We start from the raw sequence: 22,467 nt of genomic DNA on the forward strand, positions 1-22,467 counted from the left end.
TCTCTCCTTTCACTCTGTCCCTCTTCCAAAATGTGCTGTAGGGTGACTGAGTAGCACAGCAAACTGATCACCAGCCCTGGGGCCAAGAGTTCCCGAGCCCACATACCACCCCTGAGACCCAGCAACTACTTGGCCCTGTGGGCCCCAGACAGGCCATCCAATCCCAGGCCCTTGCAAGAAGTAAAAAGGAAAATGTGTTATACCTGACTGTTCTCTCCTATGATCTACCCTCTCTATCACCCACATCCTCCATTCCCCCTTTCCCCATTCTCTCCTTTTTACTCTAGATGTCTATACCCTATTGAGTTTGTATGTTGTTTCCTCTCTGAGTCATTTCTGATGGGAGTGAAGGTTCCCTCATTCCCCCTTGCCTTTCCCCCTCCCATATTATTGCCAAAGCTCATTGCAAAAAAAAAATATCTTTTATATGAAATATCTTAGCCTATTCCACCTCTCCTTTCTCTTACTCCCAGTAAATTTCCCTTTTAACCATTAACTCCATTTTTACAGTATATTACATCTTTGGATTCAGCTCTCTCCTGTGCTGTATCTATAAAAGTTCCTTCTACCTGCTTTATTAAACCAAAAGTTTCATATGAGTATTATCAGTATCATTTTTCTATTCAGGAATACATGAAGTTCATCCTCATTAAGTCCCACATACTTTACCCTTCTCCCCTGTTTTCTATGCTTTACCTGTATTTGAAGGTCAAACTTTCTGTTCAGCTCTGGTCGTTTCAACAGGAACATTTGAAATTCCCATAGTTCATTGAAAGGCCATCTTTTCCCCTGGAAGAGGATGTTCAGTTTTGCTGGATAGTTGATTCTCAGTTGCATTCCAAGCTCTTTTGTCTTCTGAAATATTATATTCCAAGTCCTACGAACTCTTAATGTAGTTGCTAAGACCTGTGTGATCCTGCCTGCTGCTCCACAATATTTGAATTGTGTCCTTCTGGTTGCTTATAGTATTTTCTCTTTGACTTGGGAATTCTGGAACTTGGCTATAACATTCATGGTTTGTTTGGTTTTTTTATCTCTTTCCGGGGGAAATCAGTGTATTCTCTCAATTTCTATTTTGCCCTCTGCTTCTAGGATATCTGGGCAATTTTCCTGTAGTAATTCTTTGAAAATGAGGTCAAGGCTCTTTTTCTGATCATGACTTTCAGGTAGCCCGATAATTTTTAAATTATCTTTCCTGAATCTGTTGTCCACAGCCAAGATTTCACATTTTCTTCTAATTTTTCATTCTTTTGAAGTATTATGTCCTGACTTCTTATAAAGTCATCAGCTTCCTTTAGCTCCATTCTGCATCTGAAAAATGTGTTTTCCTCAGAGAGCTTTCTTATCTCCTTTTCCATCTGGCCAATTCTGCTTTTTAAAGTATTCTTCTCCTCAGTAACTTTTTGAACTGCTTTATCCATTTGACCTATGTTGGTTTTTAGCATGTTATTTTCTTCATCATTTTTTGGATCTCCTTGACTAAGCTGCTGACTTCATTTTCATGTTTTTCCTGCATCTCATTTCTTTTCCTAATTTTTCTTCTATCTCCCTTACTTGATTTTCAGAATTTTCTTTGAACTCTGTCACTGTCTGAGCCCCACTTTTGTTTTTCATGGAGTCTTTAGATGCAGGAGCTTGTCCTTCCTTATCTTCAAATTGAGTATTTTGATCCTTCTTGGAATCAAGACAATGTTATTTCTCAATGGTGTTCCTCTTTTTTTCTCTGTTTGCTCATTTTTCTCACCTGTGCCTGGTTTAGTGGTGCTTCCTGAGCTTTTGAGTATTATTGGGACACCAGTTTGGGTTTTTTTTTTTTTTTGGTATACCCCACTGGGATCTTTATGCCTTCAAGGGCATATGTAGATGACCACAGGCACTCTCCTCTGTCCTGGAGCTGTGAGGAGGGGCCCTGTTATCTTAGTATGGAAGGTTAAACTGCAGCCTGTATCTGAGTGTGGGTAAACAGCAGAGTCCTGCCCTAGGGAAAGCAGAGATCTGACCCCCATACTGTTTATGGGCTGTGTTCTGGAGGTGCAGGCTGGTTTCCCCCAATTCTTGGTGCAGTTTCTACAGCCAGTGCTGCCGACTCCACACTCATTCTCATGTGGCAGAGTTCTTTCACAGCTCCTTCAAGCTGTTGCTGGTGAATCCCTCAGCTGGACTTGGCTGGTCTGAGTGGCCAGGGATTTTTTCCAACTCCTGGTGTTGGTGAAACATACCTTTCCCATGGAACTTCTAAGTTATCTTGGACAGGGAAAATGTATCACTCAGCCTTTCTTTGGGTTCTGCCCTTCCAAATTTTGGCTAGAGTCATAATAGGCTGGCTTTTTGGAGTTTTTTTTGGGGGGGGAAGGAGTTTCTGGGCAATGCTGCCTTCATGCTGCCATCTTGGCTCTGCCCCCTCCAAACATGATTTTTGAAAACCCTTTTTTTCATTTTTTTTGTTTATCTCACATATTCATTGGAATAGGAAGCTTTCAGGAGTAAGCTTCTACTAATGTAGATTTATAGTTATTCTCTAATTTCCCTTCTTAGATTTCTCTGGGGCTCTAAGAATGGCTGTAGTTGGGGTCAGTGGTAGGACTTGAATGGCTTCCCTGACTAGAGTGACTCTCTATCTACCACAACATGATATCTAGCAAATAGATGTGGTCTTATTAATAAGAGCTTGTTGAATTAAACTGGGTTGTTTGTTGATTAAATGATGTCAGTGTTCAAATAACAAAGAAGCAACTGTCTGCTCATAGAAACTAACCAGAAAGTTTTGTTTATAGTAATCCTTTCATTTCTACGTTTCAGCCATTCATACTGCAAATATCTTATTTTTAGGATTAAGTCAAGCTATCAGATTTTTTTTCTTGCTTATTTCAAATAATTTTAAAGACTATAAGTAAGCAATGAAAAGCTCAGTGTTAAGAGATTAAATACCTAAACAACCCTATCTCAGAAAAAGAAATTCAACAAGCCATTACTGAACTCCCTAAAAAAAAATCTCCAGGGCCTGATGGATTCACAAGTGAATTCTACCAAACATTTAAGAACAATTGGTTCCAATCCTATATAAACTCTTTGGAAAAATAGGGAAAGATGGAACTCTGCCTAACTCTTTCTCTGAAACCAATATGGTACTGTTACCTAAACCAGGAAGAGTTAAGACAGAAAAAGAAAATTATAGACCTATTTCCCTGATGAATATAGATGCAAGAATCCTAAATAAAATCTTAGCAAAACGATTACAACAAGTTATCACTAGGATAATACATTATGATCAAGTAGGATTTATTCCAGTAATGCAGGGTTGGTTCAATATTAGGAAAACTGTTAGTATACTCAGTTATATCAACAACAAACCTATCAGAAATCATATGATCACATCAATAGATGCTGAAAAAGCTTTTAACAAAATACAGCATCCATTCCTATTAAAAACACTAGAGAGTGTAGGAATAAATGGACTGTTCCTTAGCATAATTAGCAGTATCTATCTGAAACCATCAACAAGCATTATATTCAATGGGGAGAGGCTAGAGGCATTCCCAATAAGATCAGGGGTGAAACAAGGGTGCCCATTATCACCACTACTATTCAATATTGTATTAGAAATGTTACCATCAGCAATTAGAAAAGAAAAAGAAATTAAAGGAATTAGAATTGGGAAGGAAGAGACAAAATTCTCACTCTTTGCAGATGACATGATGGTCTACCTAGAGAATCCCAAGAAATCATCTAAAAAACTACTGGAAACAATTAGCAATTTTAGCAAAGTTGCAGGTTATAAAATAAATCCTCAACTTTTCTATATATGTCTAGCAAGAAATAGCAGGAAGAGCTAGAAAGAGAAATCCCATTCAAAGTAATCTCAGACAATATAAAATATTTGGGAGTCTATTTGCCAAGAAAGACTCAGAATCTTTTTGAAAACAATTATAAAACACTTATCACACAAATTAAATTAGATTTAAATAACTGGGCAAATATCAACTGCTCATGGATAGGTAGAGATAATATAATAAAAATGACAGTTCTACCAAAACTAAGTTATCTGTTTAGTGCCCTACCAATCAAAATTCCAAAAAATTACTGAGTTAGAAAAAAATTGTAAGTAAATTCATATGTAGAAATAAAAAGTCAGGAATTGCCAGGAGCTTAATGAAAAAAAAGTGCAAAAGAAGGTGGCTTAGCCCTACCCAATCTAAAATTATATTATAAAGCATCAGTCACCAAAACTGTTTGGTATTGGCTAAGAAATAGAATGGTGGACCAGTGGAATAGACTAGGTGTAAAAGCAGAGATGATTATAGTAATCTGCTGTTTGATAAACCCATAGAGTCTGGCCATTGGGATAAAAACTCCCTCTTTGATAAAAATTACTGGGATAATTGAAAGTTAGTATGGAAGAAACTTAGATTAGACCAGCACCTCATACCCTTTAACAAGATAAGATCCAAATGGTTACAGGACATAGACATAAAAAACAATACTATAAGCAAATTAGAAGATCAAGGACTAGTCTACCTGTCAGATCTATGGAAAGGGGAACAGTTTATGACTAAGGAAGAGTTGGAGAACATCACCAAAAACCAATTAGATGATTTCGATTACATTAAATTAAAAAGCTTTTGCACAGATAAAACCAATATAACCAAGATCAAAAGAAATGTAATAAATTGGGAAACAATCTTTACAGCTAATGATTCTGACAAAGGACTCATTTCTAAAGTATACAGAGAACTGAGTCATATTTTTAAAAGAAAAAGCCATTCCCCAATTGACAAATGGTCAAAGGATATGCAAAGGCAATTTACAGATGAGGAGATCAAAGTAATCCATAGCCATATGAAAAAATGCTCTAAACCATTAATTATTAGATAAATGCAAATTAAAGCTTCTCTGAGATACCACCTCACACCTCTCAGATCGGCCAGTATGACCAGGAAGGATAATGATCATTGTTGGAAGGGATGTGGGAAATCTGGGACACTATTATACTGTTGGTGGAGCTGTGAACTCATCCAAGAGCTATTTGGAACTATGCCCAAAGGGCAACAAAAATGTGCATACCCTATGACCCAGCAATACCACTACTGGGTCTATACCCTGAAGAGATGAAGAAAAAGGATAAAAACATTACTTGTAGAAAAATATTTATAGCAGCCCTGTTTGTGGTGGCAAAGAATTGGAAATCCAGTAAATGTCCTTCAGTTGGGGAATGGCTTAGCAAACTGTGGTATATGTATGTCATGGAACAGTATTGTTCTATTAGAAACCAGGAGGGATGGGATTTCAGGGAAATCTGGAGGGATTTGCATGAACTGATGCTGAGTGAGATGAGCAGAACCAGAAAAACACTGTACACCCTAACAGCAACATGGGAGTGATGTTCAACCTTGAAGGACTTGCTCATTCCATCAGTGCAACAATCAGGAACAATTTTGGGCTGTCTGCAAAGGAGAGTACCATCTGTATCCAGATAAGGAGCTATGGAGTTTGAACAAATTGCAAAGACTATTCCCTTTAATTTAGGAAAAAAAATAGATATCTTATTGTCTGATCTTGTTACCTCTTAGACTTCTCTTTAAGGATATGATCTCTCTCTCATCACACCCAATTTGTATCAAAGTGTAACATGGAAACAAAGTAAAGACTGACAAGAGTGTTTTCTGTGGGGGGGGGGTGGAGGGAGAAGAAAGATTGGGGGAAAATCGAAAAACTCAAATAATATCTTTAACAAAAATAAATTTAAAAAAAAAGCTCAGTGTTTAGAGTGCTGGGTTTGGAATAAGGAAAACCAGATTTGTAACCTGTGCTCAAATGCTTACCATCCAGCCATGCCAATAATACCATAAACTGTCAGTAAGAGTATTTTGAGTGATGAAGATTAGTATTCGAAGTGGGCTTTTGAGCATTTAGATTATTTCCACATAATAAAGATTATGATACAGAGCTATGATAAATTTTATCTATTAGTTCCAAAAAAGAATTGTATTATGTTAGTCTTTTGAAAAACAAAATGAAATGGGGCAAATAAGTTTCTTTTTTTATTCTTATAATACACTATAAAGAGAATAATTGTATAAAATCATGTAAATGATGGTATCATTTGAATTTAAATTTCTTGACTCAGCTGTACCTTCATGTTGAAAGTACTGCTAGCATCAGTAAACCACTCAATTTCCATTTATGTGAGTTGTGGTTTGTGGCATAACAAGAATCTCAAATGGAATTTGAATGGTAGAGCATTATAATGTGATACTAGCAAATTTCCTTTAATTTAATTCATTTATCATTTCATTAAAAACACAGCCTGTTTCTAATTTTAGATTCATTTCTTGAAAGTTCTAATTCCTTGGTCATTGCCATCAACCATTAACCCCATTTGGCTTTTTAAAAATATTTGCTTAGTTGCATGTGGAGCTTTTCATCATTTTTTTTTCCTATTTGAGATTGAAGAATGCACCATTGAAGCATTGCATTCATTGCCTTTTCCCCCCCTACATTTAATTAAATCCCAGCTTCATTATTCTCACATAACACTTAGAGTTTCAATTTTAACTTGATTAAGATGAAGAATGTAGGCATAGGACAGCTATGATAGAATTCCTAAACAGTCTACCAGGAACCACCTGCTTTCCTCACGGGCATTTCCTATTACAGCATTAACTAGATTGTTTCTCGTTCCACCCAACATTTCTGTGTGAAAATTTTGGCTAACATACAAGTACATACTTAATTTTTTTGCCATAAACTATATTTAATACACTTAAAAAGAAACACTTAGAAAACCACAGCTCTGTGGAATTTTGTCAACTTCCTCCCCCAATTAGTTCTGTTTATTGTGACTAATTAAGTCTTAAAGACTGAGAAAGCCAAATCATTTCAGTTCCTAAGTGACCTGGATAATCTGGGGGGATTACATGTTGATGGCATTACTCTGCTTTATTCCTAATGATCTCAGCATGATGTTACTGAGTTGTTGTGCCATGCTGAGACACTGTTTGTTCATTTCATTCCAACTTTTGGGTGGAGACAACATTGGTATTTAGCTATGGTTAGATTGACCTTTACATTGATTTATTAGTGTTTTGACAATATCTCAGAGTATTTTCTAGATCTAGTGTTTTGTAGAATTTTATATAAGAAGGTTTTAGCTTTCTGAAGTGTAGGAAATCCCTAAAAGTAGTAACTTAAATATGTTTTTTAATCCAAGTAAAATTATGTCATTTAATGTTTAATTATTTTTTAAACATCATCAAAAGTGAGCTTTTTTCCTTAACTATAGAAACTTCTTAGGTTTTCACAAGTTATCTGTTATAGTATTGGGTTATAGTATAGTATAGTTATGTGTTTATTAAATTTTTGAGCAAAATAATTAAGATTAATACATTCTTAAGCAGTAAGTTTTATGATCACCTCAAAAGAAACAAGCTAATAAAGCAGTTCCTTTTTCTTGTTGCCATCCCTTTTGCTCTCAAACAAAATTCCTAAAAGCTTAAAGATGTTGTTCTGAGCAAATTTAAAGCCCAGTTATTAAAAGGAAATAGGCACTTCACTGAAACTGGAAATTTTATACTTTATACCCAAATAACTTAATTACTGAGTCATTTATTTCACCTTTGTTCATTTCCAATTCTTTAGTGAATATAAGCGTCATGTTTCCACTGTTTTTCTGAAAATACAGTAATTAGAAAAAGCCCATTCTTACAGATCTTCCTGTGCCTTTTAATTAAAGATTTTTAGGAAAAGAAAAGGCTTATGTTTTCTTTCAGGACTATTTTTGGTTTCAGGAATAGTTCTATTAGAATGGAAGGTTGGTATAATATGAACATAATACTTTTGAGTGAGTAGCGTGGTCCATGTGAAGGACTAAAGATTTCCTGAGGATCATGTTTTTTTGTCTTAGACCTCCAACTGTTATTAGATGTTGAAATGTTGAAAGGACCGGGATAACAGAAAAGACAGTGAGACTGAGTTCTTAGTTGAAGAATCTCTGTTTTCCCAAATCAAGGATTTAATTCATAGTAAATTTTATTTATATAATTTTACAATGAATTTTTCTCTTCTTCACAGAAAAGAAAATTAATTGAAGGATGTGGTGGAGCATGCTATTAACTATTTTCTTGTAAATTTTAGCTTTCTTCAGTTGCTTTATTTTTTCTAAAGGCTGACAAAAATAATTTTATATTCACCTGAAACTGCAGTGAGTTTATTTGATCTTGCTAAAGTTTTTCATACTACACTATATAAAAAATTGACATAAAGTGATGATCATAACTATAGTGAAATCTTACTAATTTTATAATTTTTGAAAATTTGAACAACAAAGCATTTATATTCTTCCAAGAAAAAAATGTCTGTTAATCAAATTAAAATTTTCAAGAAGGATGAAAGGTGAATGTTAGTAACTAAAAAGCCCAAAAGGTTTTCAAAAACTTTTAAATATTCCAATATAAAAATATATGTATGTATGTATAAATGTATGTTAGATGATTTATCTGTATGTGAGGTATGAAATATTTCAGTGTTAGCCACAGTAACATTCCAGAATATACTTTATATGCTAATGGCAATGTTTCTTAAATTATATACTAAAATTTCTGTTATTTATTAGGATGCATTTCAATGATTTAAAAAAGATTTTTTGTGTCTACTCTATACCTGGTATTATACTCAGTGCCAGGAACAAAAGGATGAAAAAAAAATGACATGGACCTTCCACCAAAGGATGCAGTGCATCCATACCAAGTCAAATGTGATAGGGGTCAAGAGTGTTCTAGTTAAATTTAAGGAAAGTGTCATCTCAGCTGAGCTTTGTGGGAGGAAGCTGGGAAAGCTTTGTGGAGAAAGGATCTCTTTCTGAGCCCCTGAGCTGTACCTTGATAAAAGACAAGTATATGTGGGAAGTAATATTTTTCCCGGGTGGGGATAATATCCCATATAAGTACATGGAAATGAAGTCAAGAAAGGGTAGGATGAAATCAAGGTGGAAATTAGAGTTTAATTTTGCAGGACTTTAAATGATAGAGGAATCTGTGAATTATCTAGTTCCGGGATGAATCACTGAAAGGTTTTGATTAAAGGAATGACACAGTCAGACCTGTGCATTAGTATGTTTATTTTGACAGCTGAGTAAAGAAATGATATAGAGAAGGGAAAGACTGGAAACATGTGGTCTAATTACAACAGTTTAATACTCCTCTGATCTATCTTACTTACCTCCTTTTGTACTCTTAACACTAATATTGACCAGTTCTTTTATCCAATGCTTGCTTATCTTATCTCTCTCCTTGCCCCCTTGATCTATTGTTGCTCATGCCTTGCTAAACACAATCCTGAATTTTTTTCATTTGTTTTCTTCCTAACAATTCTTATGTTAATGATCCTTAAGGATGATACATAACCATATGTCTTTACCTACTCCATTTATTTTTTTAATGTCTGCTAGGCACTCCCTGCTTCATGACTTTGTCTCATTCTCTAGCTCCCTATTACTTTTGGGAAGAGATTATAAAAAATTCATTATAATCTCTTCTAAGCCCTTCACAGTTTGACTCCAACCTATATTTCCAGAACTCTTTACTTTCCCCCCATTCTCTTCTGCTCACCCCCATTTATTTCTTTCATAATATGTTCTGACCTATTTATTTTTCATCAAAGTAGACATCTCTGTTAACACAGGCTAGCTCTCATATCTGGGATGTACTCCTCCTCCTTATTTCTCCTTCTTTGAATTCTTAGCTTCTTTCAAAGTTTAGTTCGACTTTCCTCTACCAAAAAACTTGGCTGATTTCTAGTTTTAATTATTTCTCAATTTTTCACATACCCTTGAATTTACTTAAAAATGCATATTATATCATTGCTGTAGAGTGTAAATTTTTTTCTTGGTATTTATATATTTAAGTACTCAAAACAAAACTTTTCATACGATAGTTTTAAAAATTTTCTATTTATTTTAAACTTAAATACAAAATGAGAAAAGAAAAAAATTGCCATGTATACAGCAGAATATGATAGATATTTTAATAAATTGCATGTAGGGTTCAATTAAAGTGAATTGAACTGCAATGCACATGCAGAGGAGAACTGGTTAACATTAAATCAGAAAAAATGGCACTGATTTGCTTGAGATTGCTGGTTTGTTTTATTGACATGGGAAGTTACAGGTTGCATCATATCCTTAGGATATGATGATTTGGGATAGGGCCCTGTGTAGAGCATAACAGGGGAAGCAACTGGGAAAATGAAATGGGAAATTGATTTGGTTCTTTAAAAAAGAAATTTCAAAAATCTTCCAAAGGTTCTTAGACATCCTTTTGGGGTGCAAAGTTGGTAAAACTGTCTCTTCCTCCTCCAAAATATACCTCTTAGATTATTGTGGCTTACCCATCAAGATCACCTTTAATATTAATTTAAAAATCTAATTTCTTGGGGACAACTAGGGGGTGCAGTGGATAGAGCACTAGCCCTAGAGTCAGGAGGACCTGTGTTCAAATCCATCCTCAAACATGTAATAATTGTCTAGCTGTGTGACCTTGGGCAAATCACTCAACCCCATTGTCTTAAATATATCTTTTTAAAAAAACCTGATTTTTTTTTCTTGTTAAAGGATATACATATTTTGATGAAGGGGTGCAGGTCAATTAGAAGTAATGTACCTAATCAGTTTTATTGGTTGATAATTAATTAGTTCTTGATGATTATATTGTTAAGAATTTTGTACCATTTATGGGGAATTGAACTTGGACAAAGAGAAAAGTTCCTAAACTGAATCAGATAATTCAGAAATGAATATACAATTGCCATAAGGAAGATTGGCATGTGGATAGGACAGTTCCTCAATACATAGGAAAAAAATAGCCTCAAATTCATTTTCTTTTGTTAATGGCCTACTAGGAGAATGAAGAGAGAGAGAGAGAGAGAGAGAGAGAGAGAGAGAGAGAGAGAGAGAGAGAGAGAGAGAGAGAGAGAGAGATTGATTTTGGAAAGAAAGACTTTCTGGAAGGGGGTTGGTGTGGGAGGGTGGGGGAGTCGTCAATGTCAGAGTTATAGAAAAGTCAGAGAGGAGTAAATTGGAGAAAAGGCCATTGGATTTAGCAGCTGAGAGTTCTCAACTTTGAGAAAGCAGTTTCATAAGAGTGATGAGATCAGAAATCAGATTTCAAGGGGTTGAGAAGTGTATGAATACATAGACTCTAAGAATTTAGTAATTCCTAAAAGAAGTTATCTCTCCCTCTCAGCACTCTTACTACCCATTCAGCTTTTTAAGATTTTTCTGTCTTCCTCCATTACTTTTATGAGCCCCTTGAGGATAGAGATTGTCTTAGGTCTTTTCAGTGCTTAACACAGTTTCTGACTCAAAATAGATGTTTCTTAATTGTTTTGGACCTAGATAAAACCTTACAAATTGAAAATTAAGGCATACACTCAACACACTCAAGTGTTCTTTCATGGGCAAATCCTAACTAAAATTGTTCTCTCTGTCCTGGTCTTCTAAGCATTGCTGAATAAAGTATGGAGCCATGTTACTTGTTTCTGCAAGAAACTCTTGCTTGAACTTCAGTTGGACTTTGGTAGAAGAGACCAGAGAGACCATCTGATCCAATGTCTTTATTTTACAGATATGGAGGCTCAAAGAGGTTGATATATAGATAGTGAGCAGGAGGTGAGATTTAAATTCATCTTATTTAAATAAATATTCTTTCAACTGTTGGTAGTTTCCATCTTTATATGCATCTTTTTTATTCTTCCTTGTTTTCTTTCTATTGAGATTGTTCTAAATCTCCATAACAACTCTATTGTTCCTTATGTTCTTCATTAGTGCCTTCTCCTTCTGCTTTATCAAGTAAAGATTTGTCTGATAAGACAGATTCCATTCTCTTCATCTTGGAATTTCTTCAGAAATCTTTGCTTATTCTCTGCCTTACAGGAGAAAAATCTTCCTTTTCCTTTTCAAAGCTTACTCCTATTTTTGTGCTCTTGACCCTTCTTCTCTTAATTGTTTCAGTGCATGATCCATCAGTTATCCCTTAACTTTTTAGAATCTTCATTCTCTTTAGCCTTTTGCATGATGATTGCTTATATTTATTTTATCCTTCTAGTTTCAAAAGCACGTGGCTGCAAATATGCTTTTTAGCCTTTCTGCAGTTACCTCCTATAAAAACTCATTGTTCGTCTCTTTTTTATTCTAAGAGTAATCTTATTTTTTTTATTTTTTTCTTAGTTTTAATTCTTTCCCTCCTACCTTCTCCCCTTGAGAAAGGAAAAAAAAAACTGTTTCAAATATGCATCACTAAGTAAAACAAATACCTACATTAGCTAAGTTCAAATATATAGATACACACATTCACACATATATGCACACATTATAGATGCATACATACAAACCTCTCTAGTGTCCCTCTATCTGGAAATAGATAACATATTCTCAGAATTATGATTGGCCATTTTGAGTATTGGACCTGGATTCTGGAAAATCTGAGTTCAAATCTAGTCTTAGAAATTTAGTTGTTGTATGATACCAGGCAGGTCACAACCTCTCTTTGCCTCAGTTTCTTCAACTGCAAATGTGGATCATAACAGCACCTACTTCCCAGAGTTGTTGCAAGGATTAAATGCTATATCATTTGCAAAGTGCTTAGCATGGTGTCTTAAATATAGGAGATGCTTAATAATAAATGCTGGTCTTTTCCCCTTCTTTATCTTCAATATATTATCATGGGGGTAGTTAGGTGGCACAGTGGAGAGAGAGTACTGGACCAGAGTTCAAATCCAGCCTCAGGCATTTAATACTTACCTAGCTATGTTGACCTCAAGCAAGTTAATTAGCCCCATTGCCTTGCAAAAGTGTGTATATATATATATGTGTATTTGTCATTATAAATTGTTCTCTGCTTATTTCAATTTATATCAGTGCATATGAGACTTCTCGGGTTTCTCTAAAACCATCCTCTTTATTGTTTCTTACCCCAAAATTATTCCATTGCATTTATATATATTCCATAAATTCCATAATTTGTTTAGCCATTTCCCAATTAATGGGCACTAACTCAGGTTCCAATCATTTGCTCCCCTGTTACACATATATGGGTCTTTTCTTCTTTCTCTGATCTCTTTAGTGTATAGATCTAAAAGTGATATTGCTACAATTTAATAACTTTTTGTGCATAGTTCCAAATTGCTTTCCAGGATGGCTAGACTACTTCATGGTTCTCCCAACAGGATACACCTGTTTTCTTACAACCCCTCCAGCATTTGTCATCCCCCCCTTTTTTGTCAACTTTGCCAATCTGCTGATTTTTATATCAGAGTTGCTTTCATTTGCATTTCTTTAATTATTTGATTTAATGAGAGAAATTTTAATATTTTGTTGATAGGTTTGATTTCCTGTCATTCATTCTTACAAGTTAAATTAATTCCCATCTTAGAAATGAGACCTTTATCAAAGAAACTTGCTGTAGTATCTTTCCCCAATTTCCTGCTTCTCTTTTTAGTTGCATTAGCTTTGCCTGCTTGCAAACTTTTTATTTTATTTAATCAAAACTGTTCATTTTATCACATGTGAATCTCATCCTTGTTTGGTCATGCATTCTTCCCCTATCTATAGATCTGGTAAATAAAATTTTCCACGTTCCTCTAATTTGTTTATATTCCCTTTCATTTCTAAGTTTTTATCTATTCAGTGTTTGTCTTACTATATATGATATCTAAAATGTTGGTCTCTTCCATACTTTGTGGTTTCTGCCATGCTTTCTAGTTTTTCCAAGAGTTTTTATTGAATAATGAGTTCTTGTACAAGTCAATGGTCTCTTCGGAATTATTAAGCTACTTTTGTTCATTTCCTCTATAGATTGTGTACCTAATTTGTTCCACTTAAGCAACCTCTCTATTTCTTACCTAGCACCAAGTTGATTTGATCATTTTCGCTTTGTAATACAGTTTGGAGATTCTTGTGAAGACTTGTATAAAGAGTGAAACAAATTATTATATCAGTGCAACATTATAAAGACAAAAAAACTTCAAAAACTTAAGAATTCTGATCCAGGTCTTGACCAACCATCCTTTCATCAGAAAACTTCCTTCTAGAGATGTAAGATGGTAAACCCAAAATAAAGAATTTGGACTTGAAAAATGTAAGAATTTGTTTTGCTATGCATATTTCTTACAATAGTTTCTTTTGGTAAGTATGGGAAGGAGAAAAATAAATGCTCATTAATTGAAAAACAAAATAAAAATTTAAAGATATCAGTAAAAGAAACCTGTCTGATTTTTTTTTATCCATCTCCTTTATTGGTTCATCATCTTCATCCTGTCCCCCACAACTGAAAATATGCTTTAAGACTCCATCCTAAGCCAGCTTCTCATGTTGTACTTTTCAGTTATAATTTCTATGCTGTTGACTACCAGGCTTATACAGCTAGCCCTAAAATTCTCTTGTTCTACTCCTTCATTACTGATTGCCTTTTGGACATTGCTCAGTGGATGTTCTGTAGATATCTCAAGCTCAGTATAATATAATCAAAGCAACTCATTCCCACTTACCCTATAAACCTTTTGTTATTTCTACCTTTACTGTTTCTCTTATCACCATCTTTCCAGTCAAAAAAGTTTGAACCTGGGACTCCTCCACAGTTTTCCCTTTCCTTAACTTCCCATATCCAATCATTTGCAAATCTTATCATTTTTTAAAATTTCTATTGCAGTGGAGTCAAACTTAAATAGAAATGCTAACCACTAATCAATTATGTCATGTTCCTTGTGTACTACACACTGACTTGGGTCTTAAAATGTAGTATTATCTATGTTTTATTATTTTTCAGTTATATTTTTATCTGGTTTGAATCTTACTCTGGAATGTTGTAGGCTATGGGTTTGATACTTCTGTTCTAAAGAATTTTTTGAATGAGTTCCATTCTGTCTCTTTATAACCCTAATCGGGACCTCATAGTCTTTCACATAGTCTTTTGTAGTAGTCTTTTTTTTTTTTTTTTTTTTTTTTTTTGGTTTTTGGTTTTGATAGGCAATGGGGTTAAGTGGCTTGCCCAAGGCCACATAGCTGGGTAATCATTAAGTGTCTTAGGTCAGATTTGAACTCAGGTCCTCCTAGCTGCTCCTGTAGTAGTCTTCTAATTGATATCCTTCTAATCCTGCTTCCCCTCCCCTCACCATCTTTTATATGCTGCCTCAATTTCTCTGTATAGCTCCCAAGTGATATTTCTAAAGTACATGTCTGAATTTGTTCCTTCAATTTAAATTAGACTGAAACAAAACCCAAGCAAAAATTCCTTTATTTAGCATTTTAAGTCCTTCACAGCCTTGCAACAACCTTTTCTGTCTTAATATATTTTAGTCCTTTTTATACACTCTGAGAAAGTGAAACTTCTCTTCTTGCTGGTGTTTGTACATGATATACCATCTTTTACTTTTATTTTTGCACAAGCAGTGCCCCTTATCTAGAATGCGCTTTCTATTCACCCTTATCTCTTAAAATTCCCTAACTGCTTTCAGTGCTTGATTGACATTCCCAGTTATTAGTGTCTCAGTTACTTTGTATTTGTCTTATTTTTGTGCTTTCTTATGGGTGAATATTGTTTTCTTGAATAGAATATAAATTTTGTGAAGTCAGGGACTATTTTTTTTTACTTGGTAGTACAATCTCAGTCCTCAATACCTGCTTATTAATTGACAAGATAATTGCTAATTTATTTTCCAACTCTGATTCTGGTGGATGTTTTTGTGACAATTATTCAACTCTACCCAAGGAAATTTTTGCTGGCAGTGCAATATGAATTTGTAGAAAGAAATGCACAGCTGTATGGGAAGGGTGAGAACCAGGCCAAACATGAGTTATACCATACATAATCAGGAAAAGGATTTTCCCTGAATGAATTCTGGAATGAGCAGATGCATGGGGAATTGGCAGATGGCTTGGGTATGGACACAAGACATGCCACTTGTAAGAATTAGTCCCACCTATGTGTGTGAATGACATGATGCTCCTATTACACGGGTGAAACACCCATATTTCAAATGAATAGTGTTGAAAATGTTTTCAGTATGGATAGTGTCTCTGAATTACCAAGGTTCTTTTTCTCAAGGTTCTTTACTAGGTCTGAATGGATACTTAAGCATGTGGAACTCAGCTGGATAGCAGCTGTTAGCTTCCTGACAGTAGCTGCCTGAAGTAGAGTGCTGTTTTACTAGACAAGTATAGTAAGAAACAATATGAAAGTTTCTGAAAATATAAAGCTCTTCAAGAAAGTGGCACTGTGGTTGCCTATTGAAACTACTGTTATTGCCTATGGAAGCTATTTTAGATAACTTTTTTTAAAGAGGCATCTGGGCTAGGGAATAATGCCTTAGGCCTGTTTCTCATTCCTACTTGAAGTTAATTTGAATGTCACTGTTGGGTTAGGATAAAGTTCCCCATCATTTATCTGTCTATAACTGGAATGCTCCCTCTAGATGACTTAGTTACCTTGCCCTATTGAAAACATAATATTTTTTCAGCTTCTCTGTGCTCTGAATTTCATGTAGCTTCCCCTCATCACCTCCCCAGCTGTGAAATTACTTGCAAGTCTTTTGCTGAATTGCATTTTGCTGCATTAAGTAAAGGACTGGGGCCCCCTACATCAGTTATATAAAAAGCATTTTTTTCAAATTGATCCACAGTAAACGGTTTCATGTTTTGGTAGTGAGTCAAAAAGGCAATATGCATATAAGATCTTTAGGTAATTATGTTTGTTAGCTAACTTTTTAATACCTTAAAATTTTTTAAAGTTGGATCTTTTCTTAATTGACTAAAATTTCATAGCTATTTCAAGGCTACTTAATTTTCTCATTGGGATCATGTTTGTATCCTGGCCCTTTCAATAAACAAAATCTAGTTCAGTCTCTGAATCATTAGTTGGAAACTCTTGAGTTGCTTTTGAACTGATTCATTTGTTAGAACTTTCCTAGGTTGTTGGAAAGATTAAAGGATAAAGTAGTGGGTGTTATAGAGATTATACCTCCTCAAATAAGTTCCAAGGATTGAACTCCAATTTAACAATAATAAAACCTTCCCCAATCCTTTTATCTTTCTTTAGCTTTTCTATCCCTTTTTTGTTTTTTAGTCACTTTTCAACCCCCCCCTTAGTCCCTTCTTCCCCTAAATGATTTCTTTCCCTAACTTTTTCCTGACTTTTCCTTTCCCTTTACATTGTTATCTCCTCCTCCTGATTTTTTTGAGATTATTTTAATAACTTGTCCAAAACAAACAAAAGAAATGGTAAAGAAAGAGAAACAAAGGAAGAAATGTAACTGAACATTATCACAGCTTTTAAGTACAGGTCCTTGACTTTTAGTTTTAATAAACTTCAACTCCTGTTATCTGTTTTGTTTTTAGATGATTATATTATGATTTTTCTTTGCTTTTTTATTTATACTAGATTTTCCATCTACTTTATTATTTATTCTTATTTCTTTGAGAAGTCATTTTAAGGTATTTAATTGATTTTTACAAAATCCATCCTTAAGACTTGAAATTGTTTAAAGATTCTATGTTCAGTATTATATGTATCAATTACTAATATATGACCATTTACATAACTTTGGTCTTGTCCATGGCTATCTATCTTTTAATAATTTAATTTAAAGGTGGTTGTGATTTAACTTAATTACTTTACATAAAAGGGCAGGATCTTGACTACACGGCCTTTTTAACCATTTTCCTGACATTACTGTTTCTAAAATTGAAAAAAACTTCAGCATTAATACATTGCCAAGCTCTGCTTGTGGACCTTTTGACATAAATCAAGAAAGGTAAACCATATAAGGAAAATACTGTGAGCTCATTTCATTTAGTTAAAACAGCCAATTCTCACAAATCCTAATATTTCTTTGATCTAATTTTGTTATATATTGAAGAATTGACTTTTATAAAGTTTACTTTTCTTTTTTAGTTATTATTATTCTTTTGACTATCAGGAGAATAAAGAATTTCAATTATAGCAAAAATTTCCTAACATGAAATGTAAGGACCTAAAAAAAAAAACCAAACCAGATTTTATATTTGAATTATGTAAATTTTTTTTAAAAATTACATAACCGTACATCCTCTAATTAGTTTGAGAATAGCTATTGGATTGATTATACATGGTATGAAACAAATAAATTCAGACCTAATAATTTTTCTGGTGTGTAATGTGACATGTAATACACAATCTACGTTTTGGTAACTTTTTTCTTCTGTTTTCTGGTGTGGATTTAATCGACATTTTCAATTTTCTGATTATTCCAAAATCTACATATTCAGCTTTTATCTCTTGATTCTCCACTGGACACATCGTGTAGATATTAGGTTATCTCCTTCTTAACATGTATAACAGAACTCATTCTCTACCTAAGTGCCTGTCTCCGCCTGACTTTCCCTTTTTTGAATTTAAAAAAAATACTTTGGGGATACTACTATTCTTCTAGTCATACAAGTTTATAAGACTCTTCACTCTTACTCCTTACTCCATCCAATCAGTTACCAAGTCTTAATAATTTTGCTGTTTCAAAAGCATTCATATCCCTTTCTTTATTATTTATACTGTAATCACCCTGTCTTTTGAGGTATTTTAATGGTCTACCAATTGTTTGTCTGGCTCCAGTGTCTTCCTTCAACAGTCCATCTACCACACAGTTCCCAAATTGATATTATTTTTTATGATTAATATCTTATTTTTTATTTTCACATAATTCATTGAAGGGTCAATAAGTTCACACTAAATTTTAGTTATAACTGAGATGACCTTTTTTAAATTATATATACAAATTAGCATAGCAGGCACAACAGAATTGATCTTCTAGTTGGTAGATCAAATAGTTGTACAGACTGAAATGCAATGGTGGCCACTGATAAGAGTAATTAATGTAACAGAGGTCCGTAAATACGATTTAGTCCAACTTGATGAAGCCGATGTCTTTCGCATACTGCCAGAAGCACTGATGGCACATGTTCAGGCCATGTTTGCAGATCAGGCCATGGCAGTTCAAACAGACGCGAGGGTGGCTCCAGTAGAGCTGTTAGTGACCCATGGCGCCACTAGCAAAGACATGAGACAAAAGGAAGGGAAATTGATATTTTTAATGTATAGATTTTACCATATCATTCCTTAGTTTAAGAAACTTTAGTGATTTCCAATCGTGCTTGGGATATTTCCAAGGGGACTTTGGAAGATCTTCATGGACTTGAGTCTCTACTTATCCATTCAGATTGATTTCATGTTATTTCTCTCCATAAACAATGTTTACTTCCCCTACTTGTACATGGACAACTAGGTGATGCAGTGGATAGAGCACTCCACTAACCTTGGAGTTTTAATCTGGCCTCAGGCACTTGACTCTCATTAGCTGTGTGACCTTGGACAAATCATTTAACCCTAATTGTCACTCCTCCAGGGCATCTCCAGTCACCCTGATTTATATCTGGCCAATGGACCCAGATGGCTCTGGAGGAGCTTAGCAGAATACCCAATTCCAATTCATGTGTTTTCATGGCATCACCTTTCTTATGTCATGTTCTCCTTCAAGAATGAAGGACAAATATTTCTACTTATACATGTTCTATCTGACTCTTTTATGCCTTTGCACTATCCATCTCCTATACCTGAATTGTTCACTTTCCTCTTCAAGGCTCAACTCAAGTGCCACTTGCCTGGAAAGACCTGCCCTTATCCTGTATCAGTTATAAATATTGTTCCTTCAAAATATCACTTGCATTTATTTAAGATATATTCTTTATTTTTCTGCAGACATGTATAATATTTAACTCCTTGACAGCAGGTATTTTTTATTTTTTTGTCTTTGTATTTTTACTACCTGGCCCAATATCTAGAAATTTGCAAGATAGTTTAATGTCTTTAGGAAAGGTCAAAGTCTCTTCCATCTTGAATTCATATTAAAGTACTAGAACTGTATATATCATCATCATCATCATCACTTTTTAAAAAAATCAAGATCTTCTTAATCTGTTTTGAATAGCCAAGTTCTGATTTAAAGTTCCTTTTTTTCTCTCTGGAAATTCAGGACCTTCCATATTCTATAAGGACTCAACCCAGTCTAAATTATTGAACAGCATTGAATTGAACATTATTAACAATTACTGAACACGCATTGAATTTTGTACATTAGATGGCATGTAAATAATCTGTTTTAATAAGGAATAGTGTATTAAGAGCAGGCCTTAGAGTGAACAGATGTGGGCTCAGACACTTTACATGAAATACTGGCTAATGATACTTAGTCATATCACTTTCAGTGCCCCAGACAATAAGTAGTTTTAAATCTGCTTGCTTGAGCATTTTCTTCAGGAATTACTTATCATATTGAATTCCCAATAATGAATTACCAGTCATATTGAAATACAAATAATTATTAACATATTAAACAAGTTTATGAACTCTTGAGTTAAGAACCTCTGCTTTAAGGGTCCTTCTTAGCTCTAAGTCCTATCAACTTAGGATCTCCCAATTAAAGAAAGAAAGGTAAGGCACTTGAATAAACAAATAGGGTTTGACGAGTTGGGGAAAAGACATTTCAATTTTTTTTGAGATATTTCAGGAGAAAAAAAAGATTGGAGGTCAGAATGGGCTGAGAAATCTAGGGATTGAGCAGTACATTCACCTTGGTATAATGGAGAATTTGAAGGCAAAGCCACAAAAGAGGCAGCTAGAACAACATGTATTTCAAATTCTTTAAATGGTGCAACAAGTATCAGTCATTAGGTCCCTTTTTATGCAACTTAAAAAGGGGATCAAGATCTATGTTTTAATTTCTTTGGAGGCAAAAAAGCAAAGTAGCTTTTGGTAAGTATTGGTCCAGAGTGAGAAGTATTCCAGATTCACATGAATACAAACTTCTTGAATGTGTGTGATTGTGATAAGAAGTTAAAAGTTATTCATATGGTATGACTAGTTCTTTGTTCTTGGACTGGGTGAGACTTATTTTTTTTTTTATGTAATTCTTACATGCTATGGTGATGACAGCAATAGCACTGTATTTCCTGAGAGTTATAGTAACACTATTGCAGGAAGTAATGTATTATAAATTCATCATTTCCTTCACATTTTTTAGGAACAGAAGGGTGAAGCCTAATGAACATCACTTATTGGTCCTTCTTTATAACTATTACATTGCTGTCTTGGCTTAGTGAAGTATCAGACCTAATTTCACCTGATTTCTTTGAATTTACTCCTTATTTTCTGTTTTTTTAAAGTTTGAATGGATAATAGAAAAAAAATTACATGTTTTAAAATAACTATATTCAGTGATGTATTATAGAAGTAATCTGTACCTGAAAAAGCTTAATTTTTGAGATATATATAAATGATCATGTTCATGTTTGAACATTATTGGCAAATAATTTATTTTCTTCTGGTTATAGGTCCTTTTGTTCTGCATCACAGCTGCCATGTACATGTTCTTTTTCAGGTATGTTTTAATTATAATAAATATTGCTGTTTATAATGCTTGAAAAATATTGAAATATTTCAGCTCATTTTATAACTTTACATTGATTTGTAAAACAAAAACATTTTACACCAATATAATCAAAATTACCTTGAAAAATTAAGAACTTGGCACAGTTTAATCTATATTTATGATTAATTAACTCTTGTTCAGAAATATTGTATAATGATTTTGGGGTTTTTTGGAGAAATTTTATTTTTAATTATCAAAGAATACAAATTATTAGCAGTGTAGAAGAGGTATTATGGTAGAATACTAAACAAAGTATTACTGGATTTGAAGATAGAGTTCATGAATTTGAAATTGAACTCTGTTACTTATGTCCTATGTAACATGGAACAAATCACTTAACTCATTCTGAAAAGATGAACCTACATTTTATGTTTAAGATCCATTCCAGTTGTAAAGCTTGTGATCCTTTTTATTATTATTTTTCATGTTCATTAGGATGTAGATGTATGACAGTAGTTTAGAATCCTTTTAGATGTTTTAGATAAATGATATGCAAATTTACTCTTTGTTCTTCCCTATTAATTTGTTTATTCTCTCTTTGTGCATTACACAAAGATTTGAGCAGAAAACAAAAAAAATTGAAAGTTTAGTTTTCCCAAATAATATTCTCTTTTATGCCTCTTTAATATTACGTGGTATGCTTTTTCTCTTACAGGGCAAAATAAGATAAATCCCTGTTCTTAATAAAATGAGTGTAATAATTGTAAAGACTAATTAATTAAGGGTGATTTATACCCCTCCATGATCTTCATAAAACCTTTTGGAGACCTGAAATAACATAATATTTTAGTGTAAAGAACTGTTACAACAGATAAAGAAATATTAACTTTGGTTGGGGTTGGAAGAAGTGGGCTTCACTTGGATATCTCAGCAGCTTTTTCCTCTCTCAAAGATTGCATGTAGAAATGCTATTCTTAGAATATTAAATATATGGTTTGACACCCCTCAAATCTTAGAAATGAAATT

General features: G+C 33.9%; 1 protein-coding gene across 5 annotated transcripts in view; it reads left to right on the forward strand.

Annotated features, from left to right (window-relative positions):
* The window catches only part of TMEM135 (transmembrane protein 135), a 336,711-nt gene that overhangs the window by 197,306 nt on the left and 116,938 nt on the right, over positions 1-22,467 (forward strand). For all 5 annotated transcript variants that reach the window (XM_074217071.1, XM_074217067.1, XM_074217068.1 and 2 more), the window contains one exon: positions 21,404-21,450. In XM_074217071.1, the coding sequence (XP_074073172.1) occupies positions 21,404-21,450 (47 nt within the window). The remainder of the gene's footprint in view (positions 1-21,403; positions 21,451-22,467) is intronic.

The sequence above is a fragment of the Macrotis lagotis genome, chromosome 1 (genome assembly GCF_037893015.1).
Source record: "Macrotis lagotis isolate mMagLag1 chromosome 1, bilby.v1.9.chrom.fasta, whole genome shotgun sequence".
Classification (NCBI taxonomy): Eukaryota; Metazoa; Chordata; class Mammalia; order Peramelemorphia; family Peramelidae; genus Macrotis; species Macrotis lagotis.